Source organism: Bos mutus, chromosome 4 (assembly GCF_027580195.1).
Source record: "Bos mutus isolate GX-2022 chromosome 4, NWIPB_WYAK_1.1, whole genome shotgun sequence".
NCBI lineage: Eukaryota > Metazoa > Chordata > Mammalia > Artiodactyla > Bovidae > Bos > Bos mutus.
Genome location: NC_091620.1, coordinates 36,440,576 through 36,460,348, shown reverse-complemented (window position 1 = coordinate 36,460,348; position 19,773 = coordinate 36,440,576). Strand labels below are relative to the sequence as shown.

The following is a 19,773-nucleotide window of genomic DNA, read 5'->3' as shown; positions in this document are numbered from 1 at the left end:
TCACTTCCTGCTGTCAATGCCAATTCTCTTTACTCTGAACAAAGTGAAATCCTGAGCTCATCGCCCATCCCCCAACTTTAATATTCAATTGTCACTCACCTCTCCCCACCAAAGCCACAGTTTTTTCTAAAAGCAGGCTTCCATCTTCATGCCTCAGACAAGCAACTGTCAGGCTTCATCTTCTTTTAACTCACCTGGGAGCTGCTGGAGTCTATTCAACCTCCTCTTTAGGAGACAGGGTACCTTGGGTTGATTTGTTAAGGGAAGTATTTAGGAGAGCATGGAAAGGTTGGGAACCTCACTGTGGTTCAGTGTTTAAGAATCTGCCTTGGAATGCAGGGTGCTTGTGTTCTGGAGCAACTACACCTGCATGTTTTGAAGACCCTGTTCCACAACTAGAAGTTCCTGTGCCACAAGGGAAGACCCCACACGATGCAACAGAGATCCTGCATGTCGAAACTAAGACCTGATGCAGAAAGTAAATAAGTTATCAAAAAATAACAAAAATCACAAACATAAAAAATAATGAAAAGCTTAGCTATACTAAATCATTTATCTGATCATTATCCAGAGAAAATGGCTGGGAATGAAGCGTCTTCAATATTCAGGAATATGAAGAGTAAGAAAAGATGAAAATGAGAACTTGGACTTCCTGAACCTCAAGCTAGTATCATATTTCTTTTGGACAAACTGATACTTTCCTCATATAACCAATTAAGGCATGGCTGACATAGTGAAAGTGTAGGAAAACAGTGATTTCTGTAACAATGTCAACCATTGTACTCTTCTTCCACTTTGTTTTGAATTCAGTCAGTCCACAACCAGAACTGTTCTGCATTAAACAAGTCAAGCCAGGGGTTCTTTCCACTCCTACCCTCTACATTAACATGACCAAGTCCCAAACTGGAATGAGGTTTATCAGATTATTTTTTTCTCATTAATTCATTGTAAAGAATGCTTTGGGTGAACAATTAGACAATGAATAGTATCTCTTTCAGCTGAAAAGTCATACATGAAAGGAGTATGGCTTTCTTACTGGGCTAGATTTAAGGACGTGAAATTCCTGGTGGCTCAGCGGTAAAGAATTCACCTGTAATTAAGGAGCTGCAGGAGACCTGTGTTCGATCCCTGGGTCGGGAAGATCCCCTGAAGGAGAGCATGGCAACTCACTCCAGTGTTTTTATCTGGAGAATCCTTTGGGTCGCAAAGAGTTGGACACAACTGAAGCAACTTAGCATGAACAGAAATGTTAGATCCACATGTTTGTGATCTCCTGTGTATTGGATCCTCCAAATTTCTGTCAGAGGAGTGTTTCTTCAACTGTGGTCCATTGACCACTTGCAGCAGAAGCACCTGAGTTGGGATAATAGTGCTAGTTCTAGGTGGCACCCAACACCATGAATACAAACATAGGAATGAAGGCTGAAAATGTGCATTTTTCAATAAACTCCATAGCTGATTCTTATTCAAGTTGGTTTTTAAGAACTGCTGTCCTAGTGGTAACAGATAAAGTGACACACTTCTCTCTGAAATGGACAGGTTCCCAGCCTGACACAGAAATGCATTCCAGAATGGTACTCATGGGCTTGTTCCTAACCCAAAACCCTTCCTGTCTTGTTGCACCCTGGATATTCCTGCTTTCCCAGGTCATCCTATTTTTGCTTGAGAACCCACAACCACAGGTCAAGTTTCAGGTTCTTCTTATTTCTGTAATTGCAGGGAAGAAGGAATTGGATAGTAAACAAACCAACTTTAACTTGGTCTCTTGTATCAGGGACCATGTGTTTTAACTATTTTATGAATTTAAAAAAGACTGAAGCATGAACTTATTGTCATTTATATTTTTCTAATATTGTTTAGGTTTTGTTCTGCATATTTATTTCCCTGATCTGCTTTACATTGAAATTTTGTGTATTGGGAAAATGTAGAGAATTCTCTGCAGAGGGATTTTTTATGCAATGAATTGTTCCTGACTTCTGAGTTCTAGGAATTGTTTTTCAAGGCAAAAAGACATGACAAATCTCTTGAGCAACAGAAAATCATCAAGATGAAACACTAAGATGCCCTTTGATTACTGCATTTGGGGTCACACTGCCCCATCTACCCTCCTGGGAAAGACAGAAATATTCTTCACAGGTCATGGAAAAGGGTAAATGATTTGCTGCTCAATCATGGGGACTGAATTGAGAGGTTGGTTTGACTGGAGTTCTTCACTGGAATTCTTCTGGACACACTCCAGACCTCACTGTTAGCAGCCTGAGAGCTGCTCATAAATGAAAAACCTTTAGTGGTGAGAACCTGAAGTTTAGGGTGTATGGTGGCAAGGAGGTCATTGTACCCAGCTGGGTGAGGATAGGTTCAAGGAAGAGGTGGCCGCCATATTGAAAAAAAATTCAAAGGTGAATCAAGGATTTTTGGAGGCATCTGTACAAAGTCTTATGGACTTATTGTGTGCAGTTCAAAAATTGTGATGAAGCATGTCCCTTTCCACCTCAAATGCCCATTTTTTTTCTAATATGCATAGATGCCCCCACACGGGACACACAATTACCCTGTTCAACATTCTCAGATTCAGTCTCTCCCAGTTAAAGGGTTGTAATAAGTGTTCCCACCTTGGAGGGTTTGTGGACAATTCATTGGGTCAATCCATGTAAAGAACTCAGACCCATGCTTGTCACACAGTACGAGTTCAATAACTGTTAGTGCTTGTAACTGTTAGCTGTGGCCTGGCCTCTATGTAAAGAATGTACAGATGAAGCAGACAGGAGTCCTCCTCCCAGGAGCCACTTGCAGTCCAGACAGTTGAAGACAAAACTGCAGCCTTGGCTGAGATGGCCCCATTACCCTGTGCTTCCTCTGTGGCTACTGGGAATACTTGGCAATGGCTGAGCACCAAGTAATTCCCAGACCTGAACTTGACCTCATTTTTCTGACTTAGGTACTATCATATCCTCTCCCACCCCTAACACACGGTGAACTTGGGATTCAGAGAAACTCTGTAGCATCCAAAATCACAAAGGCATTGATATCAGAAGAGACACAGTTTGAAGCCAAGTATAAATATCATTTAAACTTATGCTTTTCCCTACACTCTACCCAGAACCAACAAGAAGTAATGAAAGGATAAAGAAGAGAAGTCGGGGAGTCAGGGTGATCTGTATATTCACAGAGATGCAGCATGTATTCTTGCAAATGTATCCAGGTAGGAAATTGATCCTCTGATGAAAATGGTTGGAACACAAAGAATTCCTATCTTTTGGATAAAACATGATTAAGCAATATAACAGCTCACATATTTAGAAAATAATGATAGGAGTTGCACTGTGCTATTTACTATGTACCTCAAAGGAAATATCAAATTAAACTAATGATTTGTTCATTTCCTCTAGTCAGAAGTTAATGAACTATGGAGAATGCTTTATGGAGCCAGAAGATCCAAGTCCACATGTAGCCGAAAAGTGAGAGGGTCTATATATGTCACACTTTGCATGGTTGAACCAATAAGAAGGATCAGTAAATAGCTTCTATAGTTAAGTTTTCTATACTGAAGGGACAAATATTTGTAAAATAGCAGCCTGAATTTTTGATCATCCTCTATCTGGTTGGCACAGGAAAAATAGAATATTTATACCCAGCTCCTAACTTGCCCCTGATTGCTGTGAGATGGGTAGGAATTTCCCTGAAGGACAAGGATGTGTGTGGCTGCTCCACAACCTTGACCATGAAGCTTCACCACACAGAATGTGTCCCAGGATGTTAAAACATCTTTTTCTTTATTTTCAACCTTGCTAATGGTCATTTTATTTATCTCGTGAATTCCTTAGAAGCTCTGACAAACCTGCTAATATTTATTGCACCAGCCCTTCTATGCATCCCCACTGTGTCAGTACAGTGACCTGTGTCCTCAGAGACCTCTCAGTGGCTCATGGCGACCATTTCTGAAACGTATCTGCTTCCCTGGGATTGCTCCCCTGACAGCCAACCTTCCTGCTATTTTTCTTTCTAAAGCACAGATCTGATCATATCACTTTCCTCCCTACCACCATCAGTATTTCCTCATCATTCATTCTTTTCTAAAAATATATATTTGAAAATGCTGTAAAATTGCTCACATTCTTACTTCTTAAAAAATAACTATTAAGTAAGGATGTCTCCTGTTCTCTTTCTATTTGAAGTTTCTCTACTCAAGGAGTCAATTAGTCTCTTATTTGTTCCTTTTAACTTACATCTCTCAGTTCAGTTCAGTCTCTCAGACATATCTGACTCTTTGTGACCCCATGGACTGCAGCACACCTGGTTTCCCTGTCCATCACCAACTTCTGGAGCTTGCTCAAACTCATGTCCATAGGGTTGGTGATGCCATCCAACCATCTCATCCTCTGTCGTCCCCTTCTCCTCCTGCCTTCAATCTTTCCCAGCATCAGGGTCTTTTCCAGTGAGTCAGTTCTTCACATATGGTGGCCAAAGTATTGGAGCTTCACATCTCTAGACATTTTTTAATATGAACTTCACATATATTGTGTTTGATAGAAAATTATTTCTGTTTCCCAACAGATTATCAATTATCCTAATCTAGTTTTAAGATAATCTCTTTGTTTCCCTACAATTTAAAAACGACTTACCATATTTTTATATCAACATATACTTGAAGTATTTGCTAGAGGACTTCTGTTTCATTTATGTCTCAGTATTCATACACCATTATCATGTTATGTCAGTAACTTTGCAGTAAAGGGTTACATCTATTAGGCCAAATGTCTATTCAATATTATTCTTAATCATATTTAATGTTATTTAACTTGCTAACCCTGAACCCTTATATCATAGAACAAAAAATGAAATATTTTCTTAATTCTCATAAGAATTATAGTAACTTCATAAATGTGAATTTAGGAAAGATCAGTATCTTTATGATATTTAGTTTTCCTGATACAAATATGATATGTCTCTTTATTTATTCAGGTTTAATTTTATGGCCTTTATAAAACCTTACACTCTTTCTTCTTATAGCTCTAGAATTTTCTTATAAATTTGACAAATGATTTTATAACTCTTTACTTACTCTTTTGCATTTTATTGGTAAAGCTTTCATGGGTTTGGAAAAATAGGCAACTCTTAAAGCTCCTGATAATTTGATTCATGGTCTAGAATAAGGAAAAACAGAGTACAAGCTACCAGAGAGGTACTGAGTGGTACCTCAGATACCACTGAGATCTCAATAGGTCCAAATGGTATTTGACAACCCAAAGTATGAATACTATTAACTTAATTTTCAATTAAAAAAAGCTTTCTAAACAAAATATTCATCCAGATCTCTCGTCTTCTCCTGTGTATTAAGGACTCAGCTACTATGAATGGACAGTTGGCACTGTGACCTATTTTCATTCTCAGGGCAAAGGCACTGCTTGGTGATAGGACTTAGGCCAGGACCAACCAGGTGGATCTGGCATGGACAGAGGGATACTTGATCTGTCTTGTGTGGGTCCTGGGGGATGGACAGCTCATGCATGCCAGAGGAGCACCCAGATGCCTCTGACAACCTTTTTTCACCCTGATCCAAGATGAGTATCTCCAGATTACGAAACAGTCTCCAAGAGTCTTCTTACAACTTATCAGATAAATGGATATTGTTTTTAAGTTTTAGTTTCAATAAGGAATCTATTATTTCAAAGGAGAGAAAATTCTACAAATTTCTTCTTAAATCCTAAGGGTGAAAAGAAAAACTCATCACAGAACTTATTTTCTCATCTTGTGTTGCCATGGTAAAGAATGTTACCCAGTGAATGGAGAACTTTGCTCACATTTTACAAGTACACTTGTGATGGAGTATTTACATTTTCAGTGACTGAAGAGTTACCTCCTTTCAACAATATAGCCCCAAATCCCTAAGGGAGAGGTTCTGGTGTTTGTGAGAACAGAAGGGTCTTTCTTTGATGCAAACTCTGAGCAGTTTCAACAGAGTTGAACACCTGGAAATTAAAAAAAAAAAAAAAAAAAGGCTTAATTCTTTGAATACTATTACTGGAAATTTAGGAAGGCAGGTGGTTAACCCGTTGGTGGTGAACTCTTCTTTTCCTGTTTTTATTCCTTTCATCTTTCATCAGTGCCTTCAATGATTTCTCCTCCATGGTAAGGAGATATTTGGGTCCATCTGTCTGAGGAAAACTAATAAAACATCAGATACTATAAAACCTATGTTTAAGGACTTTCAAAAGAATCCATGAGATCAAATTTCCAGTACAAAATTTTTAACTTCCAGTCATGATATGAAGTTAGGAGAAGGCTGAGATTATTGTAGGAGCTTCAACCAGTGTGATAGTGCAGGCTGGAAGAAGATATTTGGAAAAGCAACTGAGCTCATAGTAGCTCCTCCTGGTAAGTAATGTTTTCTCTTTTTTGCCTTAGTTATGGGAAAGTGACAGGTGTTTTTGTACAGAAAACAATCTGTGTTGTGTGTTAAGTCACTTCAGTCATGTCCGCCTCTTTGCCACCCTGTGGACTGTAGCCTGCCAGGCTCCTCTGTCGATGGGATTGCACAGGCAAAAATTCTGAAGTGGGTTGCCATTTCCTTCCCCAGGGTATCTTCTTGACCCAAGGATCTAAAGTATCCACTTTATCTAACTGCCGCATGCTTGGTCTTAGCATATGAACAATAATTCTGCAGCTACTGGTTGCTGTATATGGAAACTCAACTATTTTGTAAATGATTTATTCTCTCCTCAAAAACAGAATGGAATTTTTCTTTTAAAATACACACACACAAACATAAACCATTAAAATAGACTCAGACTAGATAGTAAAATGGAGATAGTAAAAATGGAGAAGGAAATGGCAACCCACTCCAGTGTTCTTGCCTGGAGAATCCCAGGGACGGGGGAGCCTGGTGGGCTGCCGTCTATGGGGTCGCATAGAGTCAGACAGGATTGAAGCCTCTTAGCAGCAGATAGTAAAATATTTGAGGATCATGTCTTTTTTATTGTTTCATGTGTCAATATTCTTACACCATTAACATATGTCATTACATTGGTATAAGCTATTGATTAAATTTCCTTTTCTTCTAGACAATCTATTAAGTGAGAATCACTTTTCTTAATTATTTCTTCTCTACAGTTTGAGATAAAACACAGTGTCCTTGTCTCCCAATATTTTACAAAACTACATTATCGGTTTTCATCCCATCCCTAAAATCGGTACATAAAAATTCTTATAGTAAATGACTATAGAACATAGATAAATCCCATTTCTTATTACTGTAGCTTCTTAGAGGGAGGCTGAGATAAGTTGAAATGTATGTAGTCACATCTCTTGTTTCATTGCCTGGATATGGATCAGTTTCATGGAATTTGTGAGCTCAATGAGCCCTGTCTTCCCTGGTGGCTCAGGTGGTAAAGAATCTGCCCGTGATGCTGAAAACCCAGGTTTGATCCCTGGGTGAAGAAGATCCCCTGGAGAAGGGAATGGCTACCCACTCTAGCATTCTTGTTTGGAGAATTTCATGGACAGAGGAACCGGGTGGGCTACAGTCCATGGGGTTGCAAAGAGTCAGACATGACCAAGAGACTTTTACTCCCTCTCTTATGAGCCATGTCAGCTCCAAAGTCCATGAAAACAGTTTACATGGTTGAATATCCTCATCTGCCCATTCTCTCAGCATTTATTTATTGAGGACAGTTTCTGTGTTGGATGCTGGAGATAAAAGAGTAAGCTAGACAAAGATAGAGCGAGTCCCAACAGTCAAACAGTTTCTATTCTACCAGATGAGCTTTATAGATTCTGCCATGATTAGGACCCATGTTCTATGATCCGTGGCTGCTAGACAGACAGCAGCCTGTCTGGATTGATGGGCTTGTTTCTTTCTCAATTGATGTAATATTTATAGCTTATAAAACTCATGTATTTTATCTGGTGGAAGAATTTAATGAAATGTCCTTACCTTAAGTCGTCTCACTAAAGAGAATTTTAGTATCAGCTGCTATTTACTGAGAATCAGACAGCATAAGAAGTTTCAGTGCTGTATCTCATTCCTCAGCAGGAATCATCTTATTCCTAGTTCATATATAAGGACACTGAGGTTTTAAGAAGCTCAGTTACTAGCCTACAGTCACCTAACAAGATATATTGCAAAGTTTAGGATTCAATAGGGATTTGTCTATTCCAAAGTACATGATCTGGACTGTTATTGATGTTAGAAACATTTAAGTCATGTTTGTATATCCTGAGTATTTACAGTTCCGTAGCCTGACCTTTTCCAGTATCCTCACCTGAAAAATCCCATAGTCAGAGGAGCCTGGCAGGCTGCAGTCCAAAGGGTCTCAAAGAGTCAGACACAACTGAATGACTAAGCACTCAGCCTCACCTTTTAAACGACTACTTTGATTGACTATTTAGTAGCTTATAAATTGCTTTACTGTCATTTGTGAAAACAATGCTTCTGTTCCTCTTTGGTAATGAAAGACATATTTACTCTAAGTGACACTCTTGACCAGGAACTGACTTTACACTGAAAACACTTTTTGAAAGGAGATTTAAAAAGATTCAGGCAAAATAGTGAAAAAAGATGCAACTCTACTCCCAATGGATGTGGGATGGAAACAGAGGTAATCCAAGCAGCCCAGAGAGAGCAGGGAGAGTTCTTCAGTTCTCGGCACATTCTTACCTTATGTGGTTTGCTGAAAGTCACCTCTGTGTCACCGTAGCAGGGTCAACTTCTCCATATATTTATGTAAATATTGAAAGAAGTTGGACAGAAATTCAAAACAGACACAATTCTCTATGTCTTGCATCTATCTCACAGAACTAGGATTTGCAAACACGTTATCTGATTCCTCATGCTCTGTTGGAGTTGCTGCTGCTGCTGCTAAGTCTCTTCAGTCATGTCCGACTCTGTGCGACCCCATAGATGGCAGCCCACCAGGCTCCCCCGTCCCTGGGATTCTCCAGGCAAGAACACTGGAGTGGGTTGCCATTTCCTTCTCCAATGCATGAAGGTGAAAAATGAAAGTGAAGTCACTCAGTCGTGTCCGACTCTTTGTGACCCCATGGACTGCAGCCTACCAGGCTCCTCCATCCATGGGATTTTCCAGGCAAGAGTACTGGAGTGGGGTGCCATTGCCTTAGAACTTACTAAATTATCAAAATCCAAGGCAGAAAAAGAAACATGCTATTTGTTATTTTATGTAAGTTGCTTGCTTCCAAACTTTATTTGAGAAGAACTCTGGGAGTTGGTGATGGACAGGGAGGCCTGGCCTGCTGCGATTCATGGGGTCGCAAAAAGTCGGACATGACTGAGCAACTGAACTGAACTGAAGATAAAAACACACATACAGGGACTTTCCTGCTGGATCAGTGACTGGGTCTCTGAATTCCCAGTGCGGGAGCCTGGGTTCATTCCCTGATTGGGGAACTAGATCCTGCATGCTGCAAAGAAGATCCTGTGTGCCACAACTAGAGACCTGATGCAGCCAAATAAATGAATACTTAAACACACACACACACAGGTTCAGGCAGGGCAAAAATAGGAATAGGAAATCAAAGGCACTCATGGAAGTAGAAGGAAAAAGACCTGTGAAGACCTGGCAGGAAGCACAGGGTAAGATTTCATTCTCAGAGATAGGAGAGATATGTGTATGTTCTATCTCTATAAACAAGTGATTGAAAATTTTAAAAGTTGAAAAAATGTAGTGGAATAATATTTTTAATAAAGTGATAAAGAAGCATACCAAATTTTCCAATAAGCTATGTTAAAATAATATTAGAAAGAGATCTCAATGCAGGAGTCTTTGGGAGGAAAATGAAGTAAGAGGTGGACATTGGCTTCAACATCTGTTATATAAAATGGAAGAAATGGTTTTTTAAATAAATCCAGTTCTTGCTTCCAGGGCATCAATGTTACGAACATCATAAAGTTTAATGTCATTCAGAGATGACCCTGCAGAGAGAGTCAGGCAGGGAAGGTTTTCATGATGCAATATGACTCTAGGGGAATTTGAGGACCAGGTATCCTGCCATTTCTCTAGTCATCCTGTCTTAAAGGCCCACTGCAAGGACTCACAAGTTGAACTCTGTTCATGAGCTGGATAGAAGTCAATTCAAGGCTAAAATTTCTAGTCAAAGCGTGGAGCCAAAATCAATTGTGGTCTTGACTGGGGGGAATGCCATTTGTTTTGAACAAAACAAGTGAAGCAGTGTCATATACTAACTGAATATATTAGGCTTTAGCCAATGTTCCTTTTGATTTTTTTAACCCTGGAAATACATTGGCTAAGACAAGACTAATAATTGCCTATCAATTTGGTTTGTGAAAGGCATGTTTCCTGTGATGATAGAGTTGAGGATTTCAGACAATTGAGAGCACAGTGGAATTGCAATCAAGGGAACCAGTGTCCAAGGTTAATTGGCAGGGATTCAGTTGCAACCAAAATACTGAATTCTGATCAGTAAGGATGAGCTCTGGTACCATGATATAAAAATGTCATGTTGGAGCACACAATCAACACAAACAAATCACTAATAATGAGAACTATTACCTCTTATTTCCATAGCATTTTTAATCAACTTACTTTTCACATCTTGTTTCATTTTGGTCTCACTGCAGCACTGGTTTGCTGTTGTTGTTTAAATGCTAAGTTGTGTCCGACTCTTTTGCAACCCCATGGACTGTAGCACGTCAGGCTCCTCTGTCCAAGGGATTTCTGGGGCAAAAACACTAATGATTTACATGAACTTCATTTTCAAATAAATAAAGTATCAAAGGCTTTAATTGACCCAGTTGGCTCAGTCACAGAACTTATGAGGAAAATGAAGCAGGACCAGAAGCCTGGTCTCTTGAACTGAAGGCCACCATAGTTTCCCTAGGATATGAAGAAGTCAGAGAAGCTAAATTAGTCTAACGATTTCTATATGGGTTGAATAATTTTGAAATTATTATAGAAAAATGTTTGTTAACAGAATAAAATTTTTGTCATAGGTAGATAGCAGGAGAAAGCAATTTTTTTTTTCAAGGGAATTGGGGAAGGCAAGAAACAATTCAAGGAAAAATATATGGTTCTTTGAAAGGAATGATGCTAAAGCTGAAACTCCAGTACTTTGGCCACCTCATGTGAAGAGCTGACTCATTGGAAAAGACTCTGATGCTGGGAGGGATTGGGGGCAGGAGGAGAATGGGACGACAGAAGATGAGATGGCTGGATGGCAACACCGACTCGATGGACGTGAGTCTGAGTGAACTCCGGGAGTTGGTGATGGACAGAGAGGCCTGGCGTGCTGTGGTTCATAGGGTCGCAAAGAGTCGGACATGACTGAGCAACTGAATTGAACTGAACTGTAGGATGTTTAGGAAAAAATGGGAATGTGAAAGAGGATTAGATGTGGAAATCTTAGGAAGAATTTTAAAACAAATCCCTGTTTGTAAAAGACAGTATGGAAAAACACTGTGCAAGGAACCTAATAGGATTTGTCTTGTGTACATGTGGACTACTACTAAGGATTCATGTATAAAGTGTGCAGTCATCTTGAAAGTGTTTGGCCCAAGGTTTAAATTTGTTATTACAAGTAAGTTTTGTGAGTTGCCATATTTCCTTTCCTGATGTGGAAGAGTGTTTTCAAAGAACCTGGGCTTTGGAATCAGGTTGACTTGGAACTTCAGGTGTACCACTTATGCTTATGTGAATTTGGGCAATTATTTTCTGGCCTCAGTCTCTAATCCATAAAGTGGGATAATAATGTATACCCAGTACGGGTTGTATGAAAACTGAATGAGATAATGTGTAGCTATCATATTTGGTACATTGTCTTGGCAGATGATAGGGAATGTATATATGTACCTACACTCAATTCAAATGTTAAGGGAGAATTTTATCCAGTAGGGAGTTGTTTGCAGACAAGAATGCTGACTGAACAAAAATTCTCCAGAAAATACAGCTGTACTTTTAATTCCTCAAATGGAAAGTTATCTTACTGTCCACTCACACACAAAAAATTGAATTTGGAGATATTTAGCATACATACATACATACTCTCTTTAGCATACTTTTTCTCACTTGACAAGAAAAATGAGTTATAAATATGTTTTTTAATATGCCCTATAGAGACATTTTCATAGTTACCTGGTCTTCTCCCTCAATCCATTCCCACCACGCAGTCCCATTCACCCTAAAACAGCCTCCATTATAATAAAATAAAATAGATTTTTAAACAATAAATGTGTTCATGAAGGCTGGAAGCCTTGATATGGGGCAGTTAAAAGTCAAACCCCATTGTAACATGTGGAGAAAGAACAAATGTCAAGGTTAATCCAGCCTCTGTTACATATTAGCTGGGACTTTAAGTTTTATGATGTCTTGAACCTCTCTTCCCATTGAAAACAAGAACAATAAAACACACCTCACCACCTTCTGTGGATGAACAACCAGGCTATCTTCCTCTTACCACCTGCTAGGTTGTTCCAAATAACACCAACATTTGTGTTTGTGTAATAACTCTTTTTAATTACTGTTTCATTTTCTCCTACAGATAGAGACCTTGATATAGACATGTCCCCAAGCCCACTATGTTTCTTCCTTCGATTACTGAAATCAAGCGTGAGAATACTGGAACATATCTTTGTCTTCTGGAGAATTTTTTCCCTCATGTTATTAAGGTTTATTGGAGAGAAAAAAGAGGCAACAGAGTTTTGCCATCCCAGCAGGGAAATACCGTGAAGACTGCTGACACATACATGAAGTTCAGCTGGCTGACCGTGTCTGGAAACTCCATGAATAAAGAACACATGTGTATCGTCAAACATGAGAAAAATAAAAGAGGAGATAATCAAGAGATTCTTTTTCCACCAGTGAATGAAGGTATGTGAATAGAAATATAAGTATAACCTCCTAGAACAATTTTTCAAAGGGATACTCCACCTCTTCTGTCAAGCATTAATGAAAAACAAATGCAAAACTTTCTTAAATTGAAAGCTATTTCCTTACAGAATAAAAAAAAAAGTGTAGTGTTTGAAATAAAAAAGAAAGAGAAAAGTTCACCTAAACTTTGTCAGCCTTGGTTTCATCATCCAAAATATTAAGGTCATAATATAGTATTTTGGGGTTGTTATATGGTTTAAATCAAACAACATATATGGAAGTACCTAACAATTTAGCACACTATAAACACACAAAAAGAGATTCCACTGTTGAAGATCTTAGTTTATTAGGAAGTAAGAATAATTGTATGTCTTTTATGAGTGTTCTATTCATCAAACAAAGTCATCTAACTTCAATCTTGCTTTACTCAAACTGTAGTCCAGAAACGAGTCTTAACATCAAATTGATGTTCTTATGCACGAGCCAGATTGCAGATCAACAGAAATCAGAGTAACTTGGCTACTGTACATTTATTATGGTCCATGGTGTTAGGTTTTTAAGATTTGGATTTTTTTATATATCACTTGGAGTAGAAATTTGTGATTAAAGATGGGGTGAGGCTAGAGCACACAGACTTACTTGCATTCTACATAATGAATGTATTTCTTGCCATTGGAAAATGCCTCTCACTAACTTTCATTGCAGCCTAGCATGTTACGTGCCAGGCCTGAAGGGAGTGTGTACCCATGCCCCTTGCATTGGCAGGCAGATTCCTATCCACTGCTCCACCAGGGACATCCTCCCCTTAGTTAGAGGACTATAAATGTGATTTGGCCTATTTTTCAGTCCTCAAAAGAATTGCACTGAAATGCTGAGCTCCTGTAATAAAATCATCATTGCTAAAAATATTTAAGAAAGGAAGCTATTTTTGGTGTGGAATTCTGTTTTCTGTCTATAGATTAATTTTTCTGCATTTCTATGGATTATTTCTACAAAGTACTTTTCTCAGCTTTGTCTCATTTAATCTCCCTCAACAATCCTTAGAGTTCTGGCTCTGCCATCACTGATATGACTCTAAGCAAGTTACTAACCATCTAATTCTTACTTACTCCTTTGTAACATGGAATCCTCCAAAATACACCTCAGTCCAGTGTCAGTGGGGGATTAAATGACGTATTGCATGTGCAGTATGTAAGTGAGTGCCTGGCACAGTAATAATCACTCTATGGCTATTAGCCTTATTAGTATTGTTTTCTTTATTCCCAGACATATCACAATTGCAAGAGTATCGGATGCTGGAGATGAGTGATATAGAAAGGTGTGGCTGGTTTTTTATTTTTCCTCGATGGGAAATTTGCTGGAGCCAGACTCCTTCAAATAAGAGATTCTGTTTTATTTTCTGGGATTGGATGAATTTATTTTGATGCTGACCTGATGTACTGAATTACATAGAATCAGACCAACTCTTCCTGGATTGTAGGGCTCATATTTCTTAATGAATGTTTCTTTCTCAGCAGATTATCTACTTATATATGTGTGTTTTAATAACACATATATAAACATAAACGCACATTGCCAAATAACAGGCATGAAAATTTGACTAATAATTGTTCTCATTTCTTGTAGTTGTCTCTTCAGTTGTCACTGCTACTAAACCTCCAAATGATGGTTTGAAGAATAAAAGTAAGTTTTTGTACACGTTTGCCTTTATGTCATGCTTCAGTCTTTTTTTCCTTCTTATTCCACATCTCCTGCATCTCTTGCACTGCTTTCTGATGAATTTCCCTTTTGAAGTCTACCTGGCTTAAAGTAAAAAGACCAATTACCTGCAATTGTGGGGCTCATCATTGTTATACTTTTAATGACTCCTCTTCTGTCAGGAGAATGTATTCTATCAGGAGAATACATATATGTGTACAGACATATAGACAGACTAAAATAATAGGCAGGGATAATATATATATGACTTCCCAATATAAAGAATCTGCTTGTAATGCGGGAGACCCGAGTTTGATCCCTGAGTCAACAAGATCCCCTGGAGAAGGAAATAGCAATCCACTCCAGTATTCTTGCCTGGAAAATCCAGTGAACAGAGGAGCTTGGTGGGCTATAGTTAATGGGGTCACTAGAGTTGGGCATGGCTTGGTGACTAAACCACAACCATGGCTTCCCAGGTGGCCCAGTGGTAGGGAATCCACCTGCCAGTGCAGGAAATGCAGGAGATCTGGGAGATGTGGGTTCAATCCCTGCGTCGGGAAGAGCCCCTGGAGGAGAAAATAGCAACCCATTCTAGTATTCTTTCCAGAAGAATCCCACGGACAAGGAATCTGACAGGCTAAGTCCATGGGGTAGCAAAGAATTGGACAGGACTCAGCAACGGAGCATGCATATAGATGTCTATATGCACATACATATCACACTATCAAAAATAGATATACACAATCAACTAATACTTGCTTTCCTTTCTTCTAGAAAAACAAGTCCCTGTTGTAAATTCTACAAAAGCATGTCTGAAAGATGAAAACAGTAAGTTTTTGTTTAGTTTTGCTGTTATGTCAGCTATAGCACTTTTGTCCACCATATAAAATTAACTTTTGAACTTACTTGGTTTAATGTAAAAAAAGCTATACTGTTGGGATTTGCAGAAATAGACTGAGTGGTATTTTAAGTAAATCTATCATCATTTCTCGGGCTTGGTGGCTCAGTGGTAAAGAATCTGCCTGCCAATGCAGGAGACATAAATTCAATCCCTGGGTTGGGAAGATCCCCTGGAAAAGGAAGTGGCCACCCACTCCAGTATTCTTGCCTGGGAAATCCCATGGACAGAGGAGGCTGGTGGGCTACAGTCCATGGAGTCTCAAAAGAGTCGGACACGACTTACCCACTAAACATTATCATTTCCTAGGGGTCATCTTAGCACAATAAATGCTGGTTTTGGTGTGAGATGACTCTAAATTAGAAACTGTTCATGATAAACTCTGAAGTATTTACACAGTGGATTTCATTTGTTAGTGTGGCTTTTGTGTCTAATGACCGGGAAACATGATATGTTTTTGTGTCTAGTATTTTGATTGTGCTGGTAGTTAATACGTGAAATGACACTTACTGAAATCTTCTTATATGGAAGGTATTGTGCTGTATCTTGCACGCATTTTCTGTGAATGCAATGTTCTCTTTACTAAACCCCACTATCCACCCTCTGTGAACACCAGAAAACTTCATGGATTGTAACTTTTGTAGGAATCTCACTAACGCACAACATATAATGGCTCAGATGCTTCCAAGTCAGCAGTTCCACTTGATGTTTATGCTAAGACTTTCCTGTCTGGAGTATTTATCGCATGTGGAGATGCAGGACTCCAGAGCAGTTAAGAATGTGTTCTTTACAGTCAGATTGCTGGGAATAAAATACGGTTTCTGGTATTTTCTAAATGTGTGACATCTGGCAAATTCATTCTCTCCATTCACAGTTGACTTGTAAAATGGAAATGAAAATAACAATCTTATGAATTATTGTGAAATGAAGTAAGATTAGAGCTTTGCTTGCAAAGCTCTCAGAATAAATGCCTGGTATTTGGGGTTAATGAAGATTAGTTGTTTTTATTACTTAGAGACATAGTGAGGGCAAAGAAAATGCTAAAATCTCTGAAAAATTCTTTTTTCCCACTGCATGAATTCATTAAAAACACAAACTTATTTTTAATATTTAGAAAGGTTCTAAGTGAACGTAGCAGAAGTTGTCGATTGGCTTGAACTTTGAGTTGGATTCTGAGTAGTTCTGGTGGTGGTGTGATGGTAGTGGTGGTCCTTGTTGACTGTGGGGATTGGTGATGCTGGGGTGTCACTTTAAAGTAGGTCGTCAGAAAGAAAGAATTGTGACCTGCTCCCATCACTGTGTACTGACCTTTCAAAAGAACAGGCAACTAATCAAAGGACTTCTCCTAGATACCCTGCAGCTGCACCTCATGAACACCTCTGCCTATTACACATACCTCCTCCTCCTCATTACGAGCACGGTCTACCTTGTCATCATCACCTCCTGTGTGTTCAGGAGAACAGGCGTCTGCGGCATTCAGAAGAGCTCGTGATAGAGGGGCCCCATAAGAGGATCAACGTTCCTTCATCATCTATGGTCTCTAAAAGCTCTGCTCAGAATCTAGCCTGGTTTTTATTCTGGATTTGGGTTATTTCAATCCATGTGTTATTTTTATATTATGTCTTTATTTTGTAAGAGTTTTTCAAACCATTGGGCAAACAGTTTGACTCTGTAACAAGAAATTCTGCCATTACCCAGGGCCAGGACCCAGGGTGGGTCCGGAGAGCCTCTCCCCTCACTGTCCCCACAACCTCATCAGCTCCTTGGGCTCCTGAGTCTTCACACCTTCTCAGCGCACACAGTAGGCAGCTCCCCGTCTCTTCCCTCAGCGCCTCCCCCCAGATCCTGACCCTGACCCTCCCTGCCACACACCCTGGGGCTGCCAGCTTTGCTACTTGAATTCTGTATTCTATTTTATAATAGATGAGGTTAATAAAAAGAAAAACTAAAAAGTCCATTTTTGTCTGTGTGTACTTTAATTTTATGAAATCTAACTAAGGTAAAAACAGCATGACAACTGAGCTATCAAATTCAGCCCTGGTTATACTAATGATCAACAACACATTTCCAAGCCTTTCCCTGGGATGGTGGTTATGGTGCTTTCTTTGGGGCACTGGCTCCAAGAGGATCCATAGTCAAAGAAAGGTGCCTGGGTTCTTTCTCTTTTAAAGTCAGCGGATTCAAACTTATTGGTTTGGGACATTTCCGTGGTGACTGACACTCAGCATGACTTTCACAGTGTGTGCTCAGATCTGTGCTAGGGTCTCATAAGCACTGCCTCCGGATCCTCATATTAACCCCACGAGAACTGCCCCAACACCAGAGGGGCATCAGGTAGAGGAGGAGCATGCAGACTCTAATCCCTGAGGGCCTGCATTTGAACCCTGGGTCTGTGTTAGCATCTGTGTGACCCCAGGCAGTGATTTGAACTCTCTGCATGATGAAGTTACAGTGCCCTGTCTCCTGGAGCAGGTGAAGTAGATAAGTTCATGATGCGTGGTCCATGTAAACCCTAAGCAACATTAGCATCTACTGTTGGTAGCTCTACTGTAGAATCCATAGATTTCACAATTACACAAATGCACTGAGAATTTTCTCTAATCTCATTCCCCACGGACAGTTTAGATGTAGATGGAACAGGGATTCAGTTGCTACAGTTCACCCAGATAATTCCATTAATCCTCTAAGCACCCTTGGAAGAAGCTACAGTTAGAGGCCACAGTTTTCAGATGAGAGAGGTTATCTGCTCATCACATCTACTTTTTTAAAAAATTTTATTTTATTTTTAAACTTTACATAATTGTATTATTAAATATCGAAATGAATTCACCACAGGATACATGTGCTCCCCATCCTGAACCCTCCTCCCTCCTCCCTCCCATACCATCCCTCTGGGTCGTCCCAGTGCACCAGCCCCAAGCATCCAGTATCTTGCATTGAACCTGGACTGGCATCTCGTTTCATACATGATATTTTACATGTTTCAATGCCATTCTCCCAAATCTTCCCACCCTCTCCCTCTCCCACAGAGTCCATAAGACTGTTCCATACATCAGTGTCTCTTTTGCTGTCTCATACACAGGGCTATTGTTATCATCTTTCTAAATTCCATATATATGCGTTAGTATACTGTGTTGGTGTTTTTCCTTCTGGCTTACTTCGCTCTGTATAATAGGCTCCAGTTTCATCCACCTCATTAAGTAATAGTTATTTAGAACTGGATTTCTCTGACTTCTGAGCCTATATTTTGTTGCCCAACATCTCTAATTCACCGACAAGAAGATGAGGTCCCAGAGAGGTTATGAAATATGCCCAAAGTTAAACACAGAGCAGTGCCAAACTCCACTTGGGCCAGGTCTGCCTGACTTAAACCCTGCTCCCTTTTTCAGTACACCAGTGGCTCTCTTATTATAGCTATAAATAAATGATTAGGGAAATAGATTGATAAATGTATAAGAAAAAAAGTCACTGATGTCCAGACTACATCACAGGCCAGGCATCACACTTTAAAAATCCTCCCTCATTAATCCTAATGTGCAGCCGGGTTGAGGCATCAAGTGACTGAAACGGTTCCAGCGTTGCCAGCTCAGATCTCACGCAGTGAGGGGCCATCACCGAGCTCATTACACAAGTTAGAATGTGCTTTACTCAGAAAGCGATCTTAACATCCACTCATCAATTTCCTAAGGAAATAAAATGTACTAAGATTTATTTATGTTCATTAACTGCAGCCCCCAATGAACCCTAGTCCCCAATAAGAAGCTAAAAAATAAACTAAAAGACCACTATGCGTCTTCCAAAACATATATATTGTGCATATTTATTGACTATCCCAAAGCCTTTGGCTGTGTGGATCAAAACAAACTGGAAAATTCTTCAAGAGATGGGAATACCAGACCATCTTACCTGCCTCCTGTAGGGAGGTCAAGAAGCAACAGTTGGAACCGGACATGGAACAGACTGGTTCCAAATCAGGAAAGGAGTACATCAAGGCTGTATATTGTTACCCTGCTTATTTAACTTATATGCAGTGCACATCATGTGAAATGCTGGGCTGGATGAAACACAAGCAGGAGTCAAGATTGCTGGGAGAAATATCAATAACCTCAGATATGCAGATGACACCACCCTTATGGCAGAAAGCGAAGAAGAATTAGTCTCTTGATGAAAGTGAAAGAGGAGAGTGAAAAAGTTGGCTTAAAACTTAGCATTCAGAAAGCTAAGATCATGGCATCTGGTCCCATCACTTCATGGCAGGTAGATAAAGAAACAGTGAAAACAGTGACGGAGTTTATTCTCTGGGGCTCCAAATCACTGAAGATGGTGACCTCAGCCATG

The 19,773-nt window shown here is 39.6% G+C and overlaps 1 gene segment (V, D, J or C); it reads left to right on the top strand.

Annotated features, from left to right (window-relative positions):
- The first annotated feature begins 3,925 nt into the window (after nt 1-3,925).
- LOC138987569 (T-cell receptor gamma chain C region C10.5-like) lies at nt 3,926-17,384 on the top strand. The segment is given in 6 exon segments: nt 3,926-3,945; nt 6,299-6,375; nt 12,511-12,839; nt 14,466-14,522; nt 15,312-15,365; nt 16,785-17,384. Coding segments are annotated over 6 exon segments (680 nt in total).
- Nucleotides 17,385-19,773: the final 2,389 nt, after the last annotated feature.